At 53.8% G+C, this 9,695-nt stretch overlaps 2 protein-coding genes across 5 annotated transcripts in view; one reads left to right on the forward strand and one right to left on the reverse strand.

The window, feature by feature from the left end:
* Positions 1-1,342: 1,342 nt before the first annotated feature.
* Positions 1,343-8,170, forward strand: AP1S1 (adaptor-related protein complex 1, sigma 1 subunit). 4 transcript variants are annotated; one of them, XM_011960024.1, is made up of 6 exons: positions 1,343-1,454; positions 3,492-3,670; positions 4,291-4,399; positions 5,982-6,119; positions 7,257-7,265; positions 7,413-8,170. In XM_011960024.1, the coding sequence occupies exons 1-6, from the start codon at positions 1,452-1,454 to the stop codon at positions 7,458-7,460; spliced, it is 486 nt and encodes a 161-aa protein (XP_011815414.1). In that variant the 5' UTR covers positions 1,343-1,451; the 3' UTR covers positions 7,461-8,170. The 4 variants fall into 4 exon arrangements, with proteins under 4 accessions (XP_011815414.1, XP_011815415.1, XP_011815417.1 ...); XM_011960025.1 differs by lacking the exon at positions 7,257-7,265; XM_011960027.1 differs by lacking the exons at positions 1,343-1,454; positions 7,257-7,265 and adding an exon at positions 1,468-1,589.
* A 1,301-nt stretch (positions 8,171-9,471) lies between these two features.
* The window catches only part of VGF (VGF nerve growth factor inducible), a 2,910-nt gene continuing 2,686 nt past the window's right edge, over positions 9,472-9,695 (reverse strand). The window contains exon 4 of the mRNA XM_011960047.1: positions 9,472-9,524. Coding sequence (XP_011815437.1) covers positions 9,472-9,524 — 53 coding nt within the window. The remainder of the gene's footprint in view (positions 9,525-9,695) is intronic.

Consider the following 9,695-nt stretch of genomic DNA (forward strand, 5'->3'; position numbering starts at 1 on the left):
CCTGTAGTCTCAGCTACTCAGGAGGCTGAGGTAGGAGGATTACTTGAGCCCAGGAGGTGGAGGCTGCAGTGAACTATAATCATGCTACTACACTCCAGACTGGGCAACAGAGTAAGATCCTGTCTCAAAAAAAGAAAAAGAAAGAAAGAAAAGAAAAAATTAAGACAGTGTGTTCCTCTGTTTGCTTTCTGAGGACGCCCTACTCCGTACGGGGACACCTTTCAATAAACTCTCTCTTCTCATAGCACTCTGCGGCTTGCTTTGAATTTCTTCTGCATGAGATCCAAGAATCCTCTCTTGGGGTCTGGATCAGGACCTCTTTTTCCAGTAACACGTAGACACACACACACACATTCAGTTTAAAAGCCCATATTACAACGTACATCCACCTCATCTTCACACTGAGATTTGGGTTACATCTGTCCCTTTTTGAGTTTTGACCCAAGTTAACCTTTTAAGACGCTCTTTATTTCTTCCCCTTTTGCCTCAATTCACGTTCCTTCTCCTTCTCCTTACGTGCCTTTTATAGCAGCCTCTCCTTTTCTCTTTTATTCATTTTCTACACATTTCTCTCACTTTAAGATCAGAAGTCAGGCACGGTGGCTCACGCCTGTAATCCCAGCACTATGGGAAACCCAGGCGGGAGGGTCTCTTGAACCCAGGAGTTTGAGACCAGCTTGGGCAACATAGTAAGACCCCCATCTCTACAAAAAAAAATTTAAAAATTAGCTGGGCATGATGGTGTGCGTCTGTAGTCCCAGCTACTCAGGAGGCTGAGGCGGGAGGCTCGCTTGAGGCCAGGAGTTCAAGGCCGCAGAGAATCATGATCTCACCACTGCACTCCAGCCTGGGTGACGCGACCAGACCCTGTCTCTAAAAAGAAAAAAAATAAACAGAGGGGTGTATCTATCACGCTCTCAATAGATATTTAGCTTGAGTTCTATACTTTTTTCATGACCGTTTGTCTTCCTGTTTTCCAGGTCATTACTCCTCCCCTACACTTAATTCCCACCCTGCTCCCTCTTCACAGCCCACGCCCCTTCCAGGAGTCCTGCCTGCTGCCTCGAACTCCAATGATCGTCCCATTCACCTCTCACCCCTTTTCCCGCCTTTTTGCCCCACAAGGCTTCAAAGCGCGAGGACCTCATTGTCCTCCTCCCCCATCCTCCAACCAGCCCACAGGACAGCCGCGTTACCATGACGACCGGGCTCCTAGAAGCTGCAGTCAAGGACCTGGTTGCCATGGTTTCCGCTTCTCCGCCTCCAGCCCCGCCCGCGCTCCCCGCGGCGTCGGCGCCTGCGCAGTGTGTGGCGCGCCGGGAGTCAGAGCCTGGGCGGGACGGGGCGGGGCTTCGGCCGAGAGGGAGGGAAGCCGGAGAAAGGATAAGAAAGGGAGTGGGACTGGCGCCTACGGTGGCCGAAGTGGGACGCGCCGAGCCGGAGGCTGCAGGATGGTAGGCTGTGCGAAGAGGGAGGGGAGGGGGAAGCGAGGGGCGTGGGCTGCACCTGCGGGGGTCCTCGGGGGCCGCCCTCGGGGTGAGCCGCTCTGTCTTCCCTCTGGTCCTCAGAGGCCTCCCTTGCCTCGGCTGGTGGGCGAGCAGGGCTCGGGAGGAAGAGTGGGAGGTGGCATTCGGGAGAGGGGCGGGGAGGGGGTGCATTTGCAGGGCGAGCGGGGGCTGACGAAGGGGCGGCGGGGCCGTCCCGAGCTGGGAGGGGCGTTCGGGTCTTGGCTCCCGGGGGTCCCTCGATCCCCGCCGCAGGGAAGCAGTCTAAAGCAGAGGGTTGCGGGGGTCTCTTTGCGGAGGGAGTGAGGGTCACCGAGAACCCCTTCCCGGGCGGCACAGGCGGGAGCCGGGACTCGGGTGGGGAGAGGGTTGTAGGAGGGGAGTTTCCGGGTCGGAAAAGGGAGGGCCCTATTGGGTTCGTGGCGGTGCTTGCCTAGAGGCTGGGCCCAGGTAAGGAAGCGAGGTGGACTCGTGGTTTTGCTCCGAGGGACCCAGGCTTTGGGATCCCGGGCTCCAGGGCTCCCTGCCCCCAGTCCCACTCTCTTTCCGGAACCCAGGCCTTCCGTCTTCCTGCTCGCTCCCCACCCCCCTATCTGAGCGGCGCACGAGGCTCCCCGGCGCCCCTCTTTTCCCCTCCACCAAAAAAATCAGTTCTCCTGAATTCTGATTTTTCACCTACTAAGCTATACAGTGCCACACACCCAGGGATTCCAACCCTGGGCATGTCCATGAATAGAAGAGCTGCTGGGGGAAGGAGAAGACTCCAGGATGTGGCCCAGACCCCCTGGAACTGGGAAGCTGGGGTGCACTGGGCAGTGAGGGTTCTGTCTTCCATCCCACTTGACCCAGCTTGCTGTCTGTTCTGCAGACATTCTTTAGGGGAACCCCCTGGGTGGCGGAGCCCTGAGGGAGATTGGTCACCTGGTGTCTGGGGAGGAGTGGGCGCTTAGCAGGAGGCACCCTAAAAGGGAGAAAAGTTAAAGACAAATGTCAAAGACATCTGGGTGCCTGCAGAGAGGAAGGCGGGATTTGGGCATCTCCATACCCTGTGTGGTGTTGGAAATACATACTGCAGAGGAGGATACCCCTGGGCTTAGGCCTGGCACTGGGGAGTGGTGTGTTTGGGAGATGGGGTGGAAAATTGAGGTAGCTTCTCCAGGGACAAAATACCAGATTTCAGCATGGTGGTGGGTAGAGAGAGGGTGGAAGAGAACAGGCATTTCTTTGGCATTGGTTACTGGTTTCTTGTCACTGTGCTAGGCATTCTACTTACGTTTAGAAAGCAGAACCAGTAAGCAAGAAGTCAGGGAATCATGGTAATAATAGTAATAACTAACAGCCGGGCACAGTGGCTCACACCTGTAATGCCAGCACTTTGGGAGGCCAAGGTGGATGGATCACTCGAGGTCAGGAGTTTGAGACCAGGGCCTGGCCAACATGGTGAAACCCTGTCTCTACTAAAAATACAAAAATTAGCCGGGTGTGGTGGCACATGACTGTAATCCCAGCTACTCAGGAGGCTGAGGCAGGAGAATCGCTGGAACTCAGAAGGTGGAGATTGCACTGAGCAGTGATTGCGCCACTGCACTCCAGCCTGGGTGACAGAGATGACAGAGAGAGACTCTGTCTCAAAAATAATAATAATAATAGCTAACATGTTATACTGCCTGCCTGTGCTAGGGACTTGCATATATCAACTCATTTAGTCTCAACAACTGTGCAAGGCAAGTACGATGTCCATTTTACAGATAAGGAAACTGAGGCCCAGAGACTTACAGTAGTAATTGGCCCAAGACCCTGCGTAACTAGTAGAGCCAGGATTTGAACCCAAATGATGGACTCAGAAGCTCTACTTCCCCCTGCTGGTGGAAACACCCAGTGTTGCGAGCAAGGGGCTGGATGTTGGAAGAAAGTAGAGAAGAATTAGCCGGGATGAGTTTGGGGAATGTGTGTTTACCCTTGGTTCTGCCCTCCCATCCCCCGCAGATGCGGTTCATGCTGCTATTCAGCCGGCAGGGAAAACTGCGGCTGCAAAAATGGTACCTGGCCACTTCGGACAAGGAACGGAAGAAGATGGTGCGGGAGCTTATGCAGGTTGTCCTGGCTCGCAAGCCCAAGATGTGCAGCTTCTTGGAGTGGAGGGACCTCAAAGTTGTCTATAAGAGGTGACTCCCATCTACTTTCAGACGTGCCTAGATTCGAGTTGGGCAGTGGGTTAAAATGGCTGAGAAATGGTCGTCCCTTAGGTCAGGGAGACCTGGGAGCTGAGGACCTCTGGAGGACAGTGATGAATGCCAGCTTCCTTTTTTTTCCCCCCCAAACTCTTCTTAAAGAAGTTTTTGTTTACCACTTGGTTTTGCTCATGCGCAACACCTGCCTCACTCACGTGTCCCTTTGGGCCCTATCTTGCCCCACCACACATGTCCCTTGCAGTCAAAGTTCTGCCCTACTTTTCCTAACACACACGCGCACACACCCTTTCCAGTTCCTTCTCCTCACACACCCTTTCCAGTTCCTTCTCCTCAGAGCAGGTAAATTACTTGGCTCAGGTTTTTGCTGAGTCAGACTTAGGAGGTCAGAGGGCAGGAAGGAAAAAGCGTGCATTCTTTGCATGTTTTTAGGACAGCACAAAGAGGCAAGTGAGTTACTCTTTACATGCCCCGGCGCCACCCCACCTGTGGCCAGCCAGGACACAGACCACCCCCAGGCTGGTGGGAGGTTTGAGCCCAGAATGCCTGGGTCCTGAAGCAAGCTTGTAGTATGTCTCATGCATTCCTCTCCGCAGATATGCCAGCCTCTACTTCTGCTGCGCCATCGAGGGCCAAGACAATGAGCTCATCACACTGGAGCTGATCCACCGATACGTGGAGCTCTTAGACAAATACTTTGGCAGTGTAAGTCTCCTCTGCCCACCAGTTTCCATTCCCAGCAATCCCCTTTGGTAATCTACCAAACTTTGAGGCCCCTCCAGTCTCTGCTCTCGAAGTCTCAGGGGAGAGGTGAAGTTGGAGCAGTAAGAACAGTAATTAATTTCCCTTTTTAAGCTTTAAGCCTATTAACCATGTCCCATAATCGTCCCTGAGTGGGGAGAGTGGGGGCAGGATCAGGCAGTTAATCTCCACTTAGAGCTTAGCTTGGACTTTTCACACAGAGACCAAGTTCAGATTTTTTGTTTAGTTTAAATTTTTATTTTTTTAGAAACAGCCTCACCTGTCACCTGGAGGAATGCCTCCTATGGCTGGAGTGCAGTGGCACAATCATAGCTCACTGCAGCCTTAACCTCTGGGCTCAAGCCATCCTCCTGCCTCAGTACCCTGAGGAGCTGGGACTGCAAGTGCGCACCACTACGTCCAGCTAATTTTTGTATTTTTTTTTTTTTTTAGAGATGGGGTCTCACTATGTTGCCCAGGCTGGTCTCTGGGGCTCAAGTGATCCTCCCACCTCAGCTTCCCGAAGTCTGGGATTACAGGCGTGAGCCACTGTACCTGGCCCCATATTCAGATTTTTACCACTGGTTCCTGATCTTGGATTTGCATTGGAATTTTCTGAAGAATTTTTTTGAATAGCAATGTCCAGATTCTACTATCAGAGATTCTGAATTAACTTATCTGAGGGACAGCTCAGATCTTAGATGGGGCGTAGTAATAACTCCATAATTTGTGTCCCACTTAACAATTTATAAAGTGCTTTTGGGTCCTCTTGTTTGCTCCTTATCCCATCCTAGCAGTAGCTGTTGGTATCTCCATTTTTGAGGCCAGAAAACTGAGACTTAGAGATGTTTAAGGACATGTTTAGCTAGATGATTAGTGACAGAGCCCTGCTTGGAACTCAAGTCTTCCAACCCATGGTCCAGAATTCTCTCCTTCCCTGCCCCATGGTGTCTAGGAAGCGGGACTACTGCAACCTTTGGTGGGAACAACGTCACAGATTTTGTGGGGAAGGCAAGGGGAACCACAGGCAAGGGTAGATAAAGCAACTGTTTCACGATCAGGAGGAAAGAGGCAAGAGGAAGAGGGAAAAAACTGATCCAAGGCAAGGTGCGGTGGCTCATGCCTGTGATCCCAGCACTTTGGGAAGCTGAGGCAGGTGGGTCACTTGAGGCCAGAAGTTCGAGACCAGCCTGGTCAACATGGCAAGACCTTGTCTTTACAAAATATTTTAAAAATTAGCTGGGCATGATAGCATGCACCTGTAGTCCCAGCTACTCAGGAAGCTGAGGCAGGAGGATCACTTGAGCCCAGGAGTTCGAGGCTGCAGTGAGCTATGATCATGCCACTGCACTCCAGCCTGGAAAACAGAGCAAGAGACTCTGTCTCTAACAAAATAACGAAACAAAACAAAAAAAGTGAAAAAGCTGAACCAACTACTAAGGCTTGGGTGTTGAGGGCAGAACCCAAGGTGGGAGGCATGGTCTAGAAAAGGAAGTGGCTCCAGTTGCCCCTCCATGCTCAACTCAGCCTCTCCCCACCCTCCCAGGTGTGTGAGCTGGACATCATCTTCAACTTTGAGAAGGCCTACTTCATCCTGGATGAGTTTTTGATGGGGGGGGATGTCCAGGACACCTCCAAGAAGAGTGTGCTGAAAGCCATCGAGCAGGCTGACCTACTGCAGGAGGTACGGGCCAGGGACAGTGAGGAGGAGGAATCTCACAGTGGTGGACAGGGCCTTCCCTCCCCTGGATGCCCTGCCTGCCCTGCCCATCGTCACCAAGGGCCCCCCTCCCTGTGGTATCTGACCCCCACTACGCCCAGCTCTCCAGCTTACCCTCAAGCCCTGACCCCATGGGGTAGGAGGTAGGTAGGGTGGCAGCCCACCGGTGCACCCCTCATTCCAAGCTCTGTCCTTCCCCCAAGCCCCCACATGTCTCATGGCCACCCAGTCTCCTTTGTCCAATTCTCTGAGCAAGGCTTAACGCCAAGGGGTTAAGGGTTTGCTTTGGAGTTACGGGTTGCTTGGAGAATTGGAGAAGGGGAACCTGGTAGGTCGTTGTTTTCTTCCCTGGTTTCTTCCCCCACCCCTCTTTTTTTTTTCAACACACACATACTCCAAAGCCTCTGTGTCTCAGGAGGAAAAGGCTATGGGGATTTGAGGGCTGGGGCAGAGGGCACCTGGATGTTGATTCTCCCTGTTCCCCGATGCCCCCGCTCTCACCCCATTACTGCCTGCCCCCTCTCTGCTGTGCCATCACCGAGCCCTGGTGCAGGGAGATGAGTCACCGGAATCTGCAGTGATGAGCGAGCCCGGCCTGAGCTGGCTCTGAGGAGGGGGAGAGATGGGGGGCGAGGGGGGGGCTCATCTCTGCAGTGGGAGAGAGGGCAGAGCTGAACTTGCCACCTCACTGGTTGAGCTTCACCTTCCCACATACTCGCATATACGCACCCTGGCACACACACACACATGGCCTGGCACACACACCCACCGTGTCACCAGTGTTGCGCTCAGACCCTAATGACGCATCTCCCTGCAGCCTGGTTCACCTTCCCTCAGGGACCTGGCACTCACCTCCCACTGCCTCACCTGACTCTGAAAAACAGGACCCAGCCATCTGTACCCCCCAGGGCCCCAGAAAGATCCCCCACCTCCTTGTCCCGGCTTCACTCCCTTTACTCCCAGGTGTCAAAGCGGGGCCCCTGCTCACCAAGCTCCCAGCTTTGGGCTTTCTGGGTGGTGACGGACTCAACCTGGACCCCACCTGCCACCGTTGGCTGGCTCTGGGGCTGGCCCTGGGAGGCTGGTGGGTGCCCCTTGAAGGACTCGCTGGTCCAGCCTTGAGCTCACATAGGCTTCTCTCCCCCTCCCCCGTGTCTGTGCCTCCCCCGTCTGACTTTTCCTCGTGACTGCTGTCTTGCCCACCCTGTCGGCCTCTCCTGGTGTCTCTGCGTCACCCTCTGTCTGTCTCTGCCTTAGGAGGATGAGTCGCCGCGGAGTGTGCTGGAGGAGATGGGTCTGGCATAGCCCCCGCTGGGCTGGGGCATGGCGATGGGGTCCTGGCAGCATGGCGGGAACGGCTGCTTCTCCTCTGCTGAGGGCCCTATTCTTGGTGGGACTCGGCTGCCCCTCCTCTGCTGCCTCACCTTCTTTCAGAGTGAGCTGTGGGCTCAGGCCCTTCAAACATTCCCTCCCTCCACCCCCTACCTCCTCTTTCCCCTTTACCCAACGAAGGTTTTAGGAGCTAGGAGGCAGGAAAATGTGACCCAGATGGGGGTGCTATTTGGCTTTTATTCCCTGCCTTTGCAGAACTGATATCACCCCAGACGTCCTCCCCTCCCTAATAACTGTAAATATATAAATATGTCAGGTTAAAGGGAAAAGGTTTTCAGGGCACTTCTCTTCCTCTCTGCCCCATAACCTACCTCCACCCTCCCCCTAGCCAGCCAGGGCGGCTTCTCTGCCTGGGAGGGGAGCCTGGCCCCCCTCTTTCTCCTTGGCTGCAGTGGGGCCTCTAGCCAGTGCCAGGGAGGAACAACAGAGTTAATTTTTTTCTAACCTTGCCACTTTGAGGGAAGGAAGGGTTGGGGGAAGGGCGAGCTTTATGGGACCCTGGTCCTGGCCCTGTCCCTCTTTCACTCCAGTTCTGGGTGAGGCAGGAGCTGGGAGGGGCAGGGAGGGGGAAGTGTCTGCCTTTATTTCCTTTCTTCTGAAATAAAAGGAAAAGCATTTCTGGACTTTGCTGGCCTCGGGCTCTATGAAGGAAGGCAGGGCTGCTGGCATCATCGGGAGGCCAAGGGGATCCTGCCAGCCTTGGGAAGAAAGGGAGAGCATGCAGTTAAATGAGAATTTCAGATACACAAATCATTTTGGGGATAAATGTGTCCCAGCAATGTTTGGGACACACTTAACTCTAAAACTTCATCCATTGTCTATATGGAATTTCAAATTTCCATTTCCTGTGTTTTATCTGGCCACCCTACCTTAAACGGATTTTTATGCCCAATGAGTCTCCAAATAGGCTGCCCCCAACTCCCTGAGCTGCCTTTACGGAAGGAGGAACAACTCTTCAGGATGCGGGTCTGTTATGGGCGATTTCATTTGCCCAGTTTAGTTTTATTTGAATCAGTTCACAAGTACCTGTGATTAGAAAAGGCTTAAGATGGGAGGCCAAGGTGGGCAGGTCGCTTGAACCCAGGAGTTCCAGACCAGCTGAGCAACATGGCAAAACCCCATCCCTACAAAAAAAATGCAAAAATTAGCTGGGCATGATGGTGCACACCTGTAGTCTCAGCTACTCAGGAGGCTGAGGTAGGAGGATTACCTGAGCCCAGGAAGTCGAGGTTGCAGTGAGCTGTGATTGCACCACTGCACTCCAGCCTGGGTGACAGAGTGAGACCCTGTCTCAAAAGAAAAAAGTTAAGAAGTGACTTTAGCCAGGGTGTCTCTGTGGCTGCCACCCCCTCCTCCCCGCATTTCTTGCAAAGTACCTAGGACCAGGCATTTAGGGAGCAGTGGAGGGAGGTAGGTGGGTGAAAACAGGAAACTCTGGCATTACCCGTGTGGCCCCAGGATCTTGGGAAGAAGGAGCCGAGTGGCACCCAGAGCTGTGACACCTTGTGCGGGTCGCCTTTTTCTTTTGAATCAGAGGTGGCTGGACTCATCGCAGACAATTGGCTCTTTTATTGCATTCCGCTGGGCCTCTCTCTGTCAAGCCCTGGGGAAAGATGACTGTCCCACCATCCCCCAAGCTGGAAGTGGAATTTCGGGTTTTTTAATGGGTGCAAGCCATATCCTCCTCTAAAAACAGTTTCAGACTTTCCCCTCTTACCCCTCGCCTTAGTTTGGGGGCAGGAAGCAGGAGGGCAAGGGGACTGTGGCTGGCGCTTCCCTCACCGCCCCTTGGGAAGGACCACACAGGCCCAAGGGGACGGGTGAATAACCGAGAACAAAGTCCTAATAAAATAGTCACTTTTATTTCTTAGCAAAACTATTTCCTCCGTGAGGGGTATTTACAACAGAGAAAGGAAAGAAGGGGTCAATTCACAGCGACTTGGAGAGATTGGAGGGGCTCGTGGGAGGCCCGAAGGGCTGGAGACAGACACACTTCACACAATTAACTGGAACTTTTTCCGGTTTCCGACGGGGACGTCCCCAGAGGGACTTGATGGGGCCGGGGCCCCGCGTGGGGAGGGAACTCGCACAAACCACCCGCCCTCCTGGGCTGGCCCCGGGTCACTCGCGGGTGAGCTCTGGAAGTTC

The sequence above is a fragment of the Colobus angolensis genome, unplaced genomic scaffold (assembly GCF_000951035.1).
Source record: "Colobus angolensis palliatus isolate OR3802 unplaced genomic scaffold, Cang.pa_1.0 Scaffold500, whole genome shotgun sequence".
NCBI classification, from domain to species: Eukaryota; Metazoa; Chordata; class Mammalia; order Primates; family Cercopithecidae; genus Colobus; species Colobus angolensis.

Excerpts from the sequence above, each read along its gene's own strand:
- AP1S1 (XM_011960024.1), top strand. Across the intron at positions 3,671-4,290 it reads CTCAAAGTTGTCTATAAGAG|ATATGCCAGCCTCTACTTCT; the intron begins GTGACTCCCATC and ends TCCTCTCCGCAG. Across the intron at positions 4,400-5,981 it reads TAGACAAATACTTTGGCAGT|GTGTGTGAGCTGGACATCAT; the intron begins GTAAGTCTCCTC and ends CCACCCTCCCAG.